The sequence below is a fragment of the Zingiber officinale genome, chromosome 5B (assembly GCF_018446385.1).
Source record: "Zingiber officinale cultivar Zhangliang chromosome 5B, Zo_v1.1, whole genome shotgun sequence".
Classification (NCBI taxonomy): Eukaryota; Viridiplantae; Streptophyta; class Magnoliopsida; order Zingiberales; family Zingiberaceae; genus Zingiber; species Zingiber officinale.
This window is the reverse complement of record NC_055995.1, coordinates 133,785,946-133,805,201: the sequence shown is the minus strand read 5'-3', so window position 1 is coordinate 133,805,201 and position 19,256 is coordinate 133,785,946. Positions and strand designations below refer to the sequence as shown.

Sequence of the window (19,256 nt, the reverse complement as noted above, 5' to 3'; positions counted from 1 at the left end):
CGTACTTAAACTTACGGGTGCCACCTGCGTGAGGCGAACAGATCTTCTGATCTATGAGAAAATCATTTTTAATTACGATCATATCGTGATCATAATAATTATTACAATCTTTTTTAGTTTATCATCTCATCAAATTATAATTTAGGTTAGAACAAATAATATAATAATTATTATAATCTTTTTTAGTTTATCATCTCATCAAATTATAATTTAGGTTAGAACAAATGATCAAAAGCTGCCCCTCATTTAGTGTTCGGCAATTTGGATATTTGTCCACTTTTGATAATTTTTGGATGGTCTTTAGTCATCTGTTCCGACTCAAATTATAACTAGGTGGGGAAGCCGCCCCTCATTTAGTGTTAGGCAATTTGGATATTTGTCCACTTTTGATAATTTCTGGATGGTTTTTAATCATCTATTCCGACTCAAATTATAACTAGGCGGGGATGATAAATTCAGAGAGGGATTATAATTAATTATGATCCGATCGTTATCCGACCATAATTCTTTTAGTTTATTTTTTTTTTTTATGTACGAAGAGATCTGATCTCCTTGCGTGAGCTGCTGACTGCCGGTGATGCTGCAATTCTTGTCGTTACCGGTGAGACTGATGGCGCTAGGGTTGACCAGCTCTATCCTGTTAAGGCCGAAGCACTTGACGATTACGTTCGACTTCGGGCACGAGCAGTTGTTGCTAAATGTCACCTTATACTCCGGCTGCCCCTCGACTGATGCCCCTGTACTCTTTTGTGTCACAACGATATCCGATAGTCCACATGTCGCAGCCTCCACTCCTACATTCAGCTAACTTAAATAACTCGTTCCCACTTCCAAATAAATAAGACACAAGAGTTCTTATAGTTAATCTTTTCTTTAAAATGAAAGAAAATATAGAATTTATTTAATTGTATAAGAAGAGTTTAGAGCTGAAGCAAACGAGAACAAGAAGAGAGAGGAAGGATTTCAAAATGTTGGATGCCATTGAATTGAATAGCTCTTGGATGTATAGTTTTTGGGAAGGCAACCGTTTAATTTATTGTGGATAGGAAATTATGAATTAAAGGGAGGGAATAATTTTTTTTTAAAGATAAAATAATAAATGCGTTTGGTTTTAGCAAAACTATTTCGGTATTTTAAATTATTTTAATACAACTGTCTTTTTATTTGACTTCAAAAAAAAATATAAAAAAAAGACAACATGTTGCACGAAGGTCCCGTCATACGAGGTATTGAAAAAAGATTCATTATACACAGTCTTACCTTGCTTTTTGTAAGAGACTATTTTCATGATCGAACTCAGTGACTTTTTGGTCACATGACAATATTATCGTTGCACCAAGACTCCCCTTCTGATATTAAAAACACAAAATGTTAGAAAAATATTTTGTTATAATTTTAAATAAGATTATTCCATGTGCACTAATACTCGGAATTTGAATAATCTTCTCCAATTATTTAATTTTTAAATTAATTCTTGCAAAATATTTAGATAATATACTAATAAAATATTATTTTCAGGCAATATGAAAATGTTTTTTTTAACCAATATCCATACTTTTAGGCAAATTTTAATTTAGATTTTAAGTTATTGCATTCATAAAATTTATTAGTATTAGAGTAAAAAAAATCAAAGAAAATTTTATTTGATTGTTTATGATCTCGAACAAGTTGGTAATAAAACAAAAAAATTAGTAACTCGGGTTGCTTGGGCGGCCGCCTCTCAGGTGGTCCAACTGATTCATTGGAATAAAAAATTTATTTTTTAAGTGTTCTTTGGTGATATGTTAGAAATGCAAATGGAAAAAAAAAAAAATGAAAATAACATAGACTAAATTATAAATGAGACTTTAATTTCACATTAAAAGTTTAATATAAATTTGTTGATTTATATTATGTCATGAATATTATAGTTGTGAATAAATATATATAGAGAGACTCTCTCTCATGCATGAATCTATAGGGGTGTAAATTCAAATTGCACTGAACCAAGTTAATTTTTGTGCATGATCTGTGCATGTTAAATGTTGGACTAGTTGTAGTAAAATTTGTCCAAGCGAATGAAGCAAATGTTTTGTCACTCGAATTTAATTTTGCTAAATGCTCAAGTACATAACGGATGCATTAACTAATATTTGATGACATATCTGAGTGCCCAAATTTTCTACGTTTTCAAGTGCATAATGGATGTATTAATTGATGTTAATAGCGTATCCATTATCTCTCGAGTGAAACGGTCGACTAAAGCTGGTGTTTTGATTTGGGTGAGTAAAGATAGAAAATGGCAATTAATTGGTCATTTAATGTTGCCTAAGGTCGAAACTCTATAAAGAGGAGATCATGATCTTGAACAAGGTGTGTGCAAGAAAAGTAATCTCAATCCACCTTCATTCCCACATCATTTTCCTCTCTGTCGTACATTATCCACTCGTGATAGCAATCGGATATAAATTCAATTCGTCATGACCACTAGTGTTGGGAAGTGATCAATATTTATTGTTGGATCATGGGAAACGAATGACCCATGACAACCTCTAAGCTACGCTTAAGGTGGGGTGAATTTGTTTAAGAACATTGCGTCAAATGTAGGCCTCGACATTACTTTTCAACCTAGTATAGAAACTCATTCCGACTTGGTCAACACTCGGTAGTCGGGGGCACTTCTTCCTGATTCGGACAGTCAAGTGATTCCACTCCTAACTCGACTACAATATCTACTTGGGAATACTTCTCGAGTATCAACTTCCGTTCTCGACTTGACATCGACTCCCCGAGCACTCTACAATCAGCACTTGGGTGACTCTGCAGCTCGGTGATCTTAGTACTCGGGCAACTTGACACTCAGAGTACTAAGCTGACTTGCCACTCGATGATTCAACACTTAGTCGACTTGGTAGTCAGGCGGCGACGTATCTTCTCTACTGCACTCGTCCTCCGACTCAGACTCAAAAAGCATCAAAGAAGCAGCATAGTGACTTCCACTCGGACAAACTCCGAAATCGCTCAGAGCAGCTCCTCTGGACCATGAGCCTTCCTAGTAGTTTGAGATTATCTGTTCATGTTACTTAACAGATAAAACCGATTTTGATTCTACAATTTTAAAATCAGATTTTTTTTCCCCCATATCTCCAGCAACAAGAATGTCTAACATGATCTTCTGTGTAAGGGTCACATAAGACAAATCCCACTAGTGTCTATGGAAGATATATTGTTGTTTTTGTGTCTCCCATTACTGCTGCAGGGAAATAACTTAGTGAATCATTTTTATCTCCTGTGAATAACAAACGTTGTTTTATTTGGGGTAGCTTTCTATAAAACAATTAGTAACCCATTTGTTGGAGCTCACTTCTGGAATAATAATTATTTGTTTTCCTTTCTACCACTCTACTCATCCTGCATGATTTGTAGCACTGACTTTCAACTTGCTCAAGTGCTGCAATGCAAGTAAATAAGGAGTTTGTTTTTTTCAATTAAATTTATTTTTATGCAGATTGGCTTCTTTGCTAAGGCTGGTGTCAAGGTTTCTCACTGCCCTGCCTCTGCAATGCGCATGCTTGGGTTTGCTCCCATAAAGGAAATTCATGAAGCTGGTATTTGTGTTTCTCTTAGAACAGATGGAGCACCATCCAACAATAGGATGAGCATTGGCATGCTTTGAGATCCTTGTATGTGAAGTAATTAACTATTAGTTTAAAGTTTAGCTATTACATAATCTGATAAAACTTGGAAATCTACCTGCATAATAATTGTTAACTTGTGTCTGAAATTTCATTTCCTAGATAGAAGTTTTGAATAAAAGTCTGGTGAGCTTCAGAAGTTGATTAAACTATTAATATGACTCTGAAAATGTTTCTGACAAAGCATGAAAAAAGCTAATGAGACCATTATTAGTCTTTATGTATTACCTCCTGTCATTCCCCATCAATAATGTGCTTAATCTTTTAGATAGACTTAACTAGGGTTGAGCCATAGCCACATTTGCCCACTAAGCTAAATAATAACAAAATGATTACATAAATACAGATACTTCATTGTTGACGACTTCACATGAGCTTAGTCTATGCTTAAAAAAAAAATATGCATGTAACTTGAACAATGTCAGTAATTCTCATAAGATTGTGATAGAAACCTTTTTCTTTACCTTTTCCTGTAATAATGTTAACTGCAATATTTGGTGGATGTATTACTTTCTCCATTCAGTTGATGAGATGTATCTAGCTTCACTCATAAACAAAGAGAAGCTTGTACGAATGGGACAACCAACCCAACTGTTGTGCCTGCAATAACAGTATTAAAGATGGCCACAATAGATGGTGTAAAATTAGTGCCATGGGACAATGAGATTGGTTCAATTGATAAACACAGTCGTTGCTAATAAACTCAGCGATCAGAAGACGCAATTTATTACTCAGATTTGAATTATCATCCCTCACAATTATTTTATAATTTCTTTATTGTATTGATTAATTTATCAGCTAGCAGTGTATTTGACTGCTGACCAAGGGAAAATCCTGCGGCGTCTTCCACGCATACTTAAACTTGACGGGTGCCCCCTGTGTGAGCGGCCGGCCGCCGAGGATGCTGCAATTATCGCCGTTGCCTATGGGTCTGATGACACTGGGATCGACCGGCTCGACGCTGCTGATGCCAAAGCACCGGACGACTACCTTCGACTGCGGGCACGAGCAGTTGTTGCTAACGGTCACCTCGAACTCTGTCTGCCCCTCGACCGACGCCCCCGTCCTCCTCTGCGTCACAACGATATTCGATAGCCCACATGTGGCCGCCTCCACCCCTACAGTCAGTGATCGGTTAACAAAAACAACAAGAGTCTAGCTAGAGTTGAATAAGACATGGCAATTCTCAATAGTTAATCTTTTCTTGAAAGTTAAAGTAAATATAAAGCTTATTGATTCTAGAGATGAACAGTGATGGATCCAGATAAAAAAGAAAGATGATGTTTAAAGAAGGGAATCGGAGCTTGTCTTCCTTTTCGCTATCTCTCGGATTACAAGTAGAATTTTTAGGGAGCAAAGGGGTACTCAAGCACACCCTGGCTCCCCCCTAGATTTGCCACTGGAGATGAATATGTACCTTTATGGATGAAGCAAACGAGAACAAAAAGAGAGAGGAAGGATTTCAAATTGTAAGATGCCATTGAATTGAATTGAATTGCTCTTGGATGTATAATTTTTGTGAAGGCGACCGTTTAATTTATAGCGGATAACAAATTATGAATTTTAGGAAGGGAATAATTTTTTAAATTTTCTTTTATGATGAAATAATAAATGCATGTGGATTTAGAAAAACTATTTAGGTACTTTTTTTTAATTATTGTTTTTTATTTGTTTGGGAAAATGAAGCATGAGACAATAATTTTTAATTTATTTCCTAGTTCATACTTTTCACTGCCTTTTTAATAATATCGATTCGTTCAACTTACTAAATCCTTTTTCTATATATTACCAATTTATTCAAGATTCTAAAGAATCATGGACTAGAGTTTGGAAATCTTGATTGCCAAAAATAAAAATATTTCTATGAGTTTGGTAACTATGAGTATGAGTTTAATAATAAAATGAAATGAAAATAAAAATAAAATTCATAAATATGAAAATTATTCTTAAATTATCATTTTCAAACTCATAATTTAAATATTATCTTTTACTATCGTTTCATTCATTCATTCTCAAACCCATCACAAACACCCCCTTAATATCTAAATTAAAAGTTTCCTAATTAAAGGTATAGATATTGGTAAATAAATAATTTATATTGTCTAAAAATAATAATTTGTTAGTATATTATATAAATATTTTCTAAGAAATAAAAAAATGGAGAAGATTATTCAAATTTTGACCGTTGTAGGTGGGATAATCTTATTTGAAATTATAACAAAATGTTTTTCTAACATTTTGAGTTTATAATATTGGTCATATTCAAATGCTCATATAAGGCATTAATTATTAATGATTTAAAATATTAGCAAAACTATTTATAATGATTTATTTTTATTATTAGTTATTGATCTCAAAATGTCATAAAATATTTTGTTATAATTTTAAATAAGATTATTCAACATACAATATCGTCAAAATTTGAATAATCTTCTCCAATTATTTATTTTTTAAATTTCTTAGAAAATATTTATATAATATACTAATAAATTATTGTTTTTAGACAATATAAAAACGATTTTTTTTACGAATATCTATACTTTTAGGAAAATGTTAATTTAGATTGTAAGTTATGGCGTTCGTAGATATTTTTAAAAGTTGTTTGTTACATTAGCATTAGAGTAAAAAAAAACAAATTGGTAATAAAAAAAGAAAGAAACTAGTGACTTGGATGAATTGATTATTAAAAAAGGAAGTGAAAAATATAATTATGAATTAGGAAGTAAATTAAAATTTATTTTTTCATGCTTCATTTTTTTCCAACCAAATCAAAAATAATAATAAAATAATTTTAAAAACCTAAATAGTTTTGCTAAATCCAAATGCATTTATTATTTCATCATAAAAAAATTAAAAATTATTTCCTTCCTCTAATTCATAATTTCCTATAGTTAAAGTTAAAGAAAAACAATGATGGAGGAGAAGAACTTCTTAGGATTTTCATTATATTAATTATGTAAGTTACAATCTCTATTTATACATAAGGTTATGCTAATTGAGTATTTAGAAAATTATACTAAAATTAGAAAATAATCACGTATTTATGGAATCACAATCAAATATTAATGCTTGACTAATTTAGTTGATCTTGGAGCATTGAATTATTATCTCTAACATGATTCTCTGATTTGATTGTTATTGTGATTGATATTGGAGCATTGAATTATTATGTTTATGTCTAACATCCCCCCTCAAACGAAACGGGGAGGCACACATCATGAGCTTGCCCCGGAGAAGAGCAAATCGATGTGATGAGAGACCCTTTGTGAAGATATTAGCAACCTAGTCTTGGGTAGAAATATAATGTATCTGAAGTAGCTTGCGAGTGACTCGTTCACAAACAAAGTGAAAGTCAATCTCAATATGTTTGGTTCGTGCGTGAAACACCGGATTAGCAGTTAAGAATGTCGCACTAATATTGTCACACCAAAGGATCAATGGGTCTGGTAAAGGAACTCGGAGTTCTGTTAAGGGCTTGGCATGGTCAATCTGAGCCCGAGATAGAAGATCTGCTATATACTTGGATTGACAGAGAAAAAGCCTTTGAGGGGTGCAAGTAGCTTCAATGCCGAGGAAATAGGGAAGTTGGCCTAGGTTTTTCAGAGCAAACCTCTCACACAGTTGAGCAAGCGTAGCAAAGATATGAGAGGAGGAATTTCCAGTGAATATAATATCATCAACATAAACCAACAAATAGAAAATTATCTGAGTTGAGTGATAAAGGAATAGTGACTAGTGAGGTGTCAGACCTGGTTCCTTAAAACCCAAGGAGAGGAGAGATTCTCGTAGTGTGGCATGTCATTCCCGAGGAGCTTGTTTGAGACCATAGATAGCCTTGCGAAGTTTACATACATGATTAGGAAAGTCGGGATGTGTGAAGCCAGGTGGTTGAGACATATAAACCTCCTCACGAAGAGTCTCATGGAGAAATGTATTACTAACATCAAGTTGATGGATGGGCCAACCTTGAGTGACAAAAAGAGTAAGAACTGTATGTAATGTGGTGGGTTTAATGATAGAACTAAAAGTCTCAACATAGTCTGTAAGTATCCCGAGTAATTTTGATATGGTCAACCAAGTTCAGTTAGATCCTGTTGTGTTTAATCCTTGTGTCTAAGTGTGCAGGAGCTTAGGAACATAATAAGTAGAACAAAAGACGTAGCTAGCGAGAAGGATGACACGGGAAAGGAGCTGACGGGTTCGGCGCATCCGAGGGACGATGTGCTATGGAAGAGCACCCCGATGGATGAGAATGACGTACGCGACGTTCAAGGGATGAGAAATCGGGGAGAAAGTTTGCTCGAGGAGAAGGTCAGAAAATGCGTTCGGGTGAGCCCTATTCCGGATGGTTGAAATCACCCAAGCGAGTGGAGCAGCGGAAGAGCGAAAAGAGAAGTTTGAAGCTCGGTAGCAGCTGCTGAAGGCCCCCTTGCGCCTTTCGGGAGGAAGGCGCCTTTAAGGGTTGAGGGCGCCTTCGAGCCTCTATGAAAGGCGCCTTCAACCCCTTGAAGGCGCCTTCAAATAGTGATTGTTTGCAAAGATAAACTTTATCTTTGTACAGATATGATTTGCTAAGCTGGAGACGCCTTCCACCCTATTGAAGACGTCTTCCAACCTCGGATAAGTTTTTCCAGAGGCTATAAAAAAAATCCCCGGACCTAGGAAAAATACAACAATTGAATTACAAGTCTTGTATTTACTTCCTAGTCATTCTGTGAGCTGTAAATATCTGTAAGAGGCTACTCTGCCTTCAACAAAGAAGTTTTTCTAGTGGAGCCTTCTTTAACGCCTTAGATTAACAACCACCTAGATTATAACCAAGTAAATAGATTGTCCTCTTACTTTTTGTTGAGTTTTATTATTCTGTTTAGTATACTTGTGCAACTAACTAGAGTTGAAAGAACGAGAAAGGTTCGCTTTGTTTTTAACAGATAATTCATCCCTCCTCTTGCCGGCCCCGCTGTACCAACATAGTCAATACCAGGTTGTTGGTTAAAACCTTTGGCAACAAGACGAGTTTTGTGACGCTCGATGGTGCCATCAGATCGACGCTTGAGTTTGAAAATCTACTTGCAACCAACAATATTCTGAGTAGATGTACAGGGAACAAGTGACCAAGTGCCATTCTGAATGAGGGCATTGAATTCAAAAGTCATGGCATCCCGCCAAGCAGGATCTTTGTTGGCGATGGTAAAGCAGGTTGGTTCATAATACTCCATAGTGACAATATGTGCAATAGCTTTTGATTTGGCACGAATAACCATAGGATGCAAGGAGCAAGCTGGTGCTTTGAGATATCCTCTGGTAGATGCAGCAGATGGAGGTGTAGGGGATGGAGGGTCAGTAGTATCTGAACTGGAGTTAGGTGAAGTAGCCAAAAGATCAAAAGGTGGAGGCGAAGAGTCCTCTGGAGCAGTAGAAGACCAAATAGAGACTTCTGAAGGAAGCAATGCAGTCGATGCTGATGGCATAGAGTTAGAGGGGATCAAGGATTGGGATGCAACAAATGGAAACGAGGTCTCATCAAAGTGAACATGGCAAGAGATAAAAATTAGACCTGTAGGTGCATAAAGACACCAATATCCTTTGTAAGTATCACTACATCTAAGGAATACACACTTGACAGACCGGAAATTTAGTTTATGACGATTGTAAGGTCGAGTCAAAGGATAGCTAGCACAACCAAAGGTGTGAAGAAAACCATAGTCAGGAGGTCGATGGAATAAGACCTCAAAAGGCGACCGGCGATGCAACGTAGGAGTTGGGAGTCGATTGATTAGATAAGCTGCAATGAGAAATGCCTCATCCCAGTAGTAGAGTGGCATAGTCGCATGAGCAAGTAAGATGAGACCCATTTCTGTAATACGTCTGATCTTACATTCAACGACTCCATTTTGTTTACACGTGTAAGGGCACGAGAGACGATGATAAATTTTGTGTAAGTGGATGACAGTAGTAAGATTGCGATATTCGTCACCCCAATCAAATTGAATGACTTTAATTTTCTTGTCAAATTGGTTCTCAACAAATGTTTTAAATTTTATAAATACCAATAAGATATTAGATTTTTACTTGAGAGGATAAATCCAAGTATAACGGCTATAATCATCCACAAATGGCACAAAATAATGACATCCATTAGAGGAGAAAATCGGTGATGGACCCAAACATCTGAATGTATTAATTCTAAAGGACTTAGTGTTCGAGATTGCGAATTTGGAAATGGTTGTTTGTGAGCTTTCCCATGTTGACAAGCATCACAAAAAGAAACTATCTTATTTCATGAGACAGATAACTGGAAAGTAGAGATAACAGAAGATACTACTGTTGAAGACGGATATCCAAGTCAGGTGCCATGTAGTAATTGAGGAGTACTCTCCGAGAAAAGTAGCTCGTTTGGTGTTGAATTCCTCAGATCGATTTAACTGATATAAGCCCCCATCAAGTGTTCCGTGAAGAAGTTCCTTCTTCGTGACCTGGTCCTTAACAACACAGAATGCCGGATAAAATTCAAAGAAGACGTTATTATCGGTTGTAAAGCGAGCAACACTTAATAGATTTTTAGTTATAGTAGGCACATGCAATATATTACGCAAGTATAGTGACCTGTTGTACTCTTAACAACAGAATGACCAATATTTGAGATTGGGAGATTATTATCGTTTCCGACCATAATTTTCTTTGTACCTTGGTATGGAGAGTGTAGATGGAGATTGTCCAGATCAGTAGAAAGGTGATCAGTAGCACCCGAATATGGATACCATGCAGGATCAACAATAGTAGATGGTGCAGCAACCATTGCAATCGGGTTGTTATTGGAGTCGTAATTGTGATCAAATTGACACTGGCAGGAGACAGCGGAATGCCCTATACCATTACAAATTTGGCACGAGAGATTAGATCGACAATTAGCTGCAATATGACCAAATATCCCACATAATTGGTATTTGGGTCGTCGATTTTCGTTGTGTCTTCCTTTATTATTCTAGCCACTGCGAGAATGAGATGTTGGGTTGACGGACCTTGATGGGCCATAATATGAAGAGGGCCTGCTTGGGCCATATGAAGAAGGCCCACTTCTAGAAGCATCAGCGCTGGATGGTCCTCCTATAGAAGAGAAACTTTGGACAATTCCAAAAGGAGAAGAAGAAGTCCTACCATGGCTAGAAAAGGGATGACGACGCATGCAGCCAGAGGTGCCTATCACGATGTTGGTCGTTGGTGCCGAATTGAAGTCCATCTAGTGGAGTTCCTCAAAACGGTATTCATGAGTTAACAGAAGCCCAATAAGATCATCAATATCCATCATATCTGACCTCGTTGAGATCAACCTAATTAAATTTTTGTACTCAAGGCCCAAGCCACCGAGAATATAGAGGATGAGGTCTACTTCGGGAACTTTTTGACCTGCAACCGCAAGGTTATCTGATATCGACTTCATATGTTGCAGGTAATCGGTGATGGAAGTTTTTTCCTTTTCTAGCAGTTTGAAGTTGCATACGGAACTGCATCACTCGTGCCTTCGATTGGGAGGAGAACATTTTCTCTAAGGAGAGCCAAAGACTTCATAATGAGATGCACGAAACCCCGACAACCTGTGCCAAGATGGTTTCAAAAATAGTGGAGAGAAGCCAACTAAGGAGACGCTGATCTTGTTGCTCCCAGATGAGATAATCAAGGTTGGCAGCACTGATAGAATCTCCATTTTCATTGGTAGAAGAAACTATTTTAGGAGGGATTGTTGCATCTTCACTTACATATTGAAATAATCCATGCCCTTTTAATACGGGCAAAACTTGAGACCTCCAAAGTATATAGTTTCTTTGATTGAGTTTGATTGACATTGGATGTGCAAACGAATAGATCGATGTAGTCAAAACTAGGGGAAGATGCGTCATAGCAGCTTCTGGGGGTTTTCCCTTTACAGTACTCTGATACCAAGTTAAAGTTAAAGAAAAACAATGATTGAGGAGAAGAACTTCGTAGAATGTTTACTATATCAATTGTGTAGGTTACAACATCTATTTATACACAAGGCTATGCTAATTGAATATTTAGGAAACTCTGTTAAAATTAGATAATAATCACATATTTATGGAATCACAATCAAATATTAATGCTTGACTAATTTTGTTGAGCTGATGTGATTCTCCTTATCTCATTGTAATTATTGTTGATCTTGGAGTATTGAATTATTATCTTTATCATGATTCTCGTGATCTTATTATGATTGATCTTTTGAGCATTGAATTATTATGTTTATGTCTAACACCTATCCACTAAAAATTAAGCGTACGGTTGCCTTCACCCAAAAAAAAAAAAACAAGTCGACACAGTTAATAGTAAGTTCATTATCATTGCTTCATCCATGAAGGTAAACCTAAACTCTAAACTCGTCTTATTCAATTCAATAAATTCTACATTTTCTTTCATTTCCACCAAGCAGTAGCAAAGTCGACACAGTTAATAGTAAGTTCATTATCATTGCCAAAGATGATGCCCACTTTGTAAAAATGCTAGTGGATAGACATTACAAGAGATTAACAGATACCTAACAACACAGAAATAATATCCTCCAATTTACCATGATAAAGATGGCATGTACAAGGATTGAACTTACGTAAAGAACGTGTGAGATGATTCGAACACACACTCAGCATCCTAGTCCATGTTTTTGCTTAGTTTGGTGGATTCCGCACAGGAAAGTGTCAAACATGCATCGAAGAGCAAGAATCTGTTGTTTGTCCTCTTGCATGAGTCTTCTTTCTAGATGAAGCATTTTAGAAGATAGAATTTGACTAGGAGAATCTCTTTACATAGACCATGACACCAAGGCCAGCTATAAGTGCAACTGCAGCAGCCATGTTGTATGCTGTTATCCAAGAATCGCTGCTTGCCATATCCGTACTTAGTCCGTCCTTCCAACCACGCAAGCCCGTGTAGTCCAGGTATAATCTCAATCCCTGCACAAAGTACAGGAAACATTATTGAATGTAGCGAAGAGACTTACAAAGTCAGAATATGATCTCTAATTTGTATTTGAAGGAAGAATCTGCTAGTTAGCAATTAGTCATGCCTTCCAACCAGCAACCCTGGCATGATCAACAGCTGCAATCAGATCACCATCACACGCAAGGACGACCTTATCACCATCCTCATCTTCATACTGAAGATTTAATGTTTGCAAGAAAGGAATCAAGTTAACCAAACTGTAGCACAGAGATTGTGTCCATGACAGGCTAAGCATTGTGGGAATACCAGAATCTGTGGTAGTTGATTCCTGTCGAAGACACCTCCTACCCTTTGGAGGATGGAAGTGATGAGGTATGTCAAACTCCTCGTTTCTGAAGTGGGCAGATAGTTTACCGAATCTTTATTTATCCGAAAATAAACATGACAAAAGCTAAAGGGACAGTTAAGTACCACAATGGAACCTATGGATTCTGCCCCCCTTATCCTGGAGCTTAAAAGAAAAGGTGTCTGGTAAATTTGAAGAAGGGAATGAGTAAGCCACTGTTTCTGTCCCCTCAGATGCCATTTTCATAGACCCTTCACTGAAGCACAAGTTGGTAATGAGATTTTAAAGATAATAGCATTTACCAACTTAAAATATAGCTGCTTACCTCCTTGTCTCATCATCTTCCTCTAGAGATCCAGTGGTCAGTGCAGAATCCCAAAACTTCTGCATCAATGAACTCACAGCTTCATTTCCTACACCACCATTGCTTTCAAACTGGTTGATGATGAACCAAAGGATTCAAAGATTAAATTCAGTGAATTAATGAAGGCACAAGAATATAGCATGAAATGACACACAAATGATGGAAGTTAAAATGATACTTTTGATCATGACAAAGGAAACTTAGTTTGATATAAATACTAGAGAACTCAAGCTCAAATGCTTTGTTGTTGATAATCAACAAGGAGATTCATGAATCTTTCTGAAATTGAATGCATCACAGATTCATATTTCCAGAATAATCAGTTACTTTTTGGGTAATATATAGATACACACCCTCAACGTGGATCTATGTTAAAATTTAGCAATGTAACTAAGCCAAGAGTATCATCAGTAAAATCAATAAGATCATTATACAGCAATCCCTGTGGTTACAGATTGCTCCAAGCTTGATGCCAACAATTAGTAAGGAAACCTTATCAATGAAAAAACTTTTGCTTAACTGCGAGATGAATTCCTCTTGCATTCAACTGCCTGATTTCCTTTTCTACAAAACAGGGCAAACTAAAGTATTCTCAGTCCCCCCCCCCCCCCCCCTAAATTTCCCTAAAAACATTATCTCTTGATACTTAAGCATGCATTAGAAGCTTTATTTCTGAAAGTAAAACTAAGGGGTGGAGCTTCTACCTTTTGGCGTGTCCTCTTTCATTATGACCCCTTAGGCCAACATCACTGGAGATGAGAGACTGACTTGATACCATATCAAAGCCCAAAGGGAAACAATCCAACTCAACAATGCCAAGGGACATCAGATAAGGGACTTTTTGATATTTAACCATGATACAATAAACGGTTACAAAAGTTTAATACTAACTCATGCACATCCACAGAGAGGTCTCATAAGCTTATTAGGTCTAGAGCTAGCTTTCAGGTGCATGTAGTAAAACAATGCAAAAGGTTTACAAGTAGAGAATTTATCTGTACTTCTATGTGTTGAGGTAGTCAATGAATGAAATTTCATAAGAAACAACCATCCACTTGGTGAAAATTTAAAGTTCTAACTTACCGTGGCTAAGGCTGCATGCGTGATATGAAGTACATCTAAGACTGACACAATTTTACCACCTGCAATGGATGTTCTTTGATGAAGAAATAACTATTGAAAGGAAATACCACATATATATAGACTAAGTTTCAAAAGGATCTTTAGCCATTGTGTAGGAGGAAAAATACTAAAAAATCTTACTTTTGTCTGTAAGTGGAAGATGCAAAAATTTTCCAGCTCTCAATGTCTGAAGAGCATCAAGGATCGATGCATCAATGGTTCGGCAATCAGGATTGGGAGTCATGGCCTAAAGATGAAAATCATACACATCAGGCACATTGTATATTTTCTAGCTCAATTGCCAGCATAAGGCTTACAGGTAAATATCCATACTCTGATAACAAGCATTATAAATTTTGTCAATGTAGTAGTAATACATGATGAAACAAACTTTTGATCTAATCAACTATCTATTATACAAATATTCCACAATACAACTGTTGATCCAATCAACTATCTGTCACCGATTTCTATAGATGACATAGATGAAAGTAACATGAAACTTTTATTGACAATGAAAATAACCACAGGAGAAACATACCCTCTCCACAGATGTAGTGTCTGGTTGAAGATTTTTCGCGACAACACGCATCAAAATATCTCTTGAACTGATCAGTAAACAACATCAAAAAGGAAGGAAAAGGAACTCTCAGCAAAGCTATGCAGGTAAGTATTCAAGAAAAGTGAAGATTTTAAGTTAAAGATTTACGTCAGTATTCCAAGTAGCTTATTCCCCGAAGTTATGATTGCTGAGCTTGAATGATATTCGAGCATTTTCTTAGTCGCAGCTAAAACTGACTCAGCTGGTGAGACTGTGACAACCCTGTCATACAAATTTGATAATCATGAAGCGTTGTCCCTAAATACTGATAGAGTTTATTCCAAAGGAAGAAATTACCTACTTTGGATATGAGTTGCTTGGGATAACTGTGGCCAAGGATGGTTGATATACCCTCTGACGAAGAGCTTCAAGGAATGAATTAGCCCCTGGTAAGAATGAAATCGAATTGATTCAAAGTCAATAACCCCCTTGAGCATCCAATCCAATTTAAGATACAATTGTTTTCGTGAAAAAGTTGGGAGAAAAACATAAGTTTTTCATGAAGCATTTGTTTTCTTTATATCAGTTAAGAGAGACCAGAAATAGATGTTCCCCAGTTTTTCTCCACCCCTTCAACAGCTAATTGAATAGCTTTTCCTTTCTCGGCGATCCTCTCCACTCGTGCTATGGCATTGTATAAACACTTTGTGATGTCAAGCAAAGCAATAACTTCACCATTCTCCACAACAGGCAGATGTCTGAATTTACCTGAAGGTATAAGAAAAAAAGAAAGAAGTAAATTTACAGCTATTGTGAACATGGCAAAGCCACATATTTAATGCCGACACAAACCAAGGACCATCTTCTGCAATGCTTCCTCTGCGAGTGTATCAGAAAGAACAAAAATAGGGTTCCTTGTCATCGCTTTTGAAACAGGTGTATCCTGAGGTGACAACTCACAAGCAACGACTCTCATTGCTACATCCTTCAATTCAAAGAACAATGGTCAGCAAGTTAATCTCCAAAAAGTGGCTTCATTTTCAATCCGTGAGAGATTCGTATACCAACCCTGTCCGTAAGGATTCCACAAAGCAACGCATTCGAGTCAGTGAGCAGCACAGCGTCAACCCTCTGTGCAGCCATACGACGGCAAGCCTCCAAAACAGGTGTGCTATCAGGCATCGTCAGTGCTTTGGATAGCCGAAGCCTCTTCACAGTCCTCTCACCGCTCAGAGTTCTGATCAAGGATCCAAATAGCAACCCCATCAAAATTGACAACATGACTAATCTTTAAAATCCGAAGGGCAGCAAAAAAAAAAATATGGTTTTGGGGACAAAATGTTAAAGAGTTTATGAGAAATGAGAAGCGTACGAGGGCGAGGAAGTGGAGAGAGAACGATAAACTGATCCCTTCCGGATGTAGTCGGGGCTGGCCATCTCCGGCTGCCTCTTCCTCGCTGGCGAGGAACCGAGTGACGAGGACCTCCTGGAGCGGGTTAGGGCTTCCATCTCCACCCCGCCTGGAATCCCCAGCAAGCAGCGGCAAAACCAGTCGAGATGTGGAGAAGGTGAGAGAGGGAAAAGGGGCAAGCTGCTGCTGTGGCTGCGGCATGATCGTGACTCTTTTCTATTCTCCTCTCTTCTTCTCTTCCCCCGTTTCAAACGGAACGCAACTTTTTCAGGCCGCAAATCTTCTTCTTTATATAGAAAACGCTACAAGGACGACACACCTCACACCTTCCCTCTCTTTTCTCTTCTTTCGGAAAAAAAATATCTTTTTTCTTACAATATTTCAAAAGGCGCCCTTATTATTATTATTATTATTATTATTATTATTATTTTTATTTATTTATTTATTTATTTTACTCCTAAAGCTTCTTTTCAATTTTGTTTTATCAAAACAACACCCTTTAAAATGATCAAGTTACCCCTTAGCTGCGTTTGGTTCAGGTAACGATGATAACTTTGGTTAATTCATTTTAGATTATATTATATAATCTTGTTTGATTTTGATAATGATTGATTCCTGAGTTATACCATATAATCGTCATGAAATGTCAACAAATAGATAATGTATTTCAGAATTATATTATCATCAAATTCTAAGATTTTATTGATTCCTCTATTAATTAGAATAAGTTGTCGGCAAAAAGGTCGCCCAACGCGATTAGCGAGGAGGATGAGCAACTGCAGGTCATGAAACACAATCAACGAACAGGGGCAGAGGCAATGTCAACGTCCTGTGTGGATGGAGGTAACCGATAGGCATCGATAGGGGCGGATCCAGTGGGGAGCGACATCGACGGTCGCTCCTCTTTGCCGGCGGTGAAATCGTGATGGAACCCCTAGTATTATGGGGTTCTATTGGTGGAGATGGAAGATACCACCCCTTGTTTATCATGATCACCCCTCCATACTTGAATTCCTAGATCCGTCATTGCCGTGTCGGTTGCTTGTAAGACGCTGGCAACAACGCTGCAGGCACTCATGAGGAACAACGAGTGAGGGTAAAGGCGATGCCGGTCTCTCGTGTGGATGGAGGTGACTAGCAAGTGGCAGCTACTCATGAGACGCTGGCGACGCTGGCTGCTCCGGTCAACAACACTCGATTGTCAACTGCTCCGGCGACAGCAGGCCTTGCGAAGAACTCGCATTGACGTCTTGCATGGAAGGAGAAGGATGGGGAGCCGGCATCTCGCACAGACTGAGGCGACATTAGCGCCTAGCGTATACTCGATTGCCAAACTCCAATGACAGCACTCGCTCCTCGAAGAAGGAAGAGAGCGGCACATAAGCTTGTAATTAAAACTTAGGTTTTAATTTTTGAAACTCTGATTAAATTTTCAATCAATTTTCAATTTAATTAGGATAGTCAATCAGACTTTTCTAATTTAACTGATTTATCACATTAAAATATTAAAAAAATCTTAAATTTTTTGAAAAAATCAAATAAATTTTATATATTCATATATATATTTATTTCCTTAGTAATTATGAATTATATTATTAATATTTAAATAAATATTCAACTAGGTTTTGTATTACCTAAGGTTGAACCAAATAACATTAAATTATATTTTATTCTCCGTAACCTAATTATGTGATTACTTAGGGACCATAAGGATAAGTATGATAACTTTGAATCAAACGCACCTTTAAATATATGACTCAACGTTATAATCTCTCTTTGATCCCGGTAATAGTTATTTTTTTGAAGGAAAGAAATTAAAATTTAATTATTTTACCTCGGTAACGGTGCAATAGTTAGGCTCTTCAAGTGATTAATGAGACATCTAAAGATTAAATCATAGTTACAAGACACCATAAGGATTTTTTTCCAATGGGATGACAACTCTAAGAACATTGGTTGCAATTGGATGAGTCTCTACAAGTTCTTCCCGATCTATTTTGATGGCCTGTATAAAAAATTTTGTGAGGCGGGGCTGGTCATCTCTAGGATTTGTCAATTCGAAAAATTATTGGATATTTGATTATAAAAAAATATTATTATCTCTCGCCACACGCATTAAATCCTAAATCAATTGGGTGTGTTATAACTTTTACAGTTTATAGTTGCTACAATGCATACTTAACCTATTCAAAAATATTCACTTTATAATATTTATAGTCTGTAAATGTTACAACACAAAGTTTACCTGTTTATCTATCATTCACGTTATAACAATTACAGTTTCATAATTGCTACAACATAAATTCAACTTTCTCACTTAACATTTACACTAAGTTATAAATTCGTAATTGTTATAATACAGATTTAGTGTACTCACCTAACATTCAAATTATAGCAATTATAATTTCACACCTTCCCTCTCTTTTCCTTTTATTTTTTGAAAAAAAAAAATTCTACAATAATAAAAGGTGCTATTATTATTATTATTATTATTGAGTTCATTTTCAATTTTAATATAGTTGCCTTCAAATATATTGTTCAATATTATTATCTCTTGTTATACGTATTAAATCCTTAAATCACGAGTGACTACTAGTCTTTGGAATAGTGAATAGCATATAAGGGAGACATTTATTTCGACTTTGTCGAGATTCGAACTCCAGATCTCATGATTATAACACCTCATGTGCTAGCCACTAGATCGTCCCGAGTGGATGATTTACTATAACTATGTTACTATGAGTGAGAAAGCTGAGGCAACTTTGTTATTTTTAGTGTAGACTACTAAGATGAGTCGTCTTTTTATTTAAAAAAAATGTAAACACACTGATCCGGTGATGAGGATA

The 19,256-nt window shown here is 36.6% G+C and overlaps 1 protein-coding gene across 1 annotated transcript; it reads right to left on the bottom strand.

Moving 5' to 3' along the window:
- Window positions 1-12,165: 12,165 nt before the first annotated feature.
- LOC121987900 (CBS domain-containing protein CBSCBSPB5-like) lies at window positions 12,166-15,970 on the bottom strand. Its single transcript, XM_042541603.1, has 12 exons — window positions 15,852-15,970; window positions 15,597-15,767; window positions 15,361-15,445; window positions 15,168-15,281; window positions 15,000-15,066; window positions 14,600-14,705; window positions 14,420-14,478; window positions 13,298-13,407; window positions 13,098-13,228; window positions 12,933-13,018; window positions 12,751-12,840; window positions 12,166-12,637 (listed from the first exon to the last, which is right to left on the bottom strand). Exons 1-12 carry the CDS (start codon window positions 15,919-15,921, stop codon window positions 12,473-12,475), a joined length of 1,254 nt encoding a protein of 417 aa, XP_042397537.1. The 5' UTR covers window positions 15,922-15,970; the 3' UTR covers window positions 12,166-12,472.
- Between the last annotated feature and the right edge of the window lie 3,286 nt (window positions 15,971-19,256).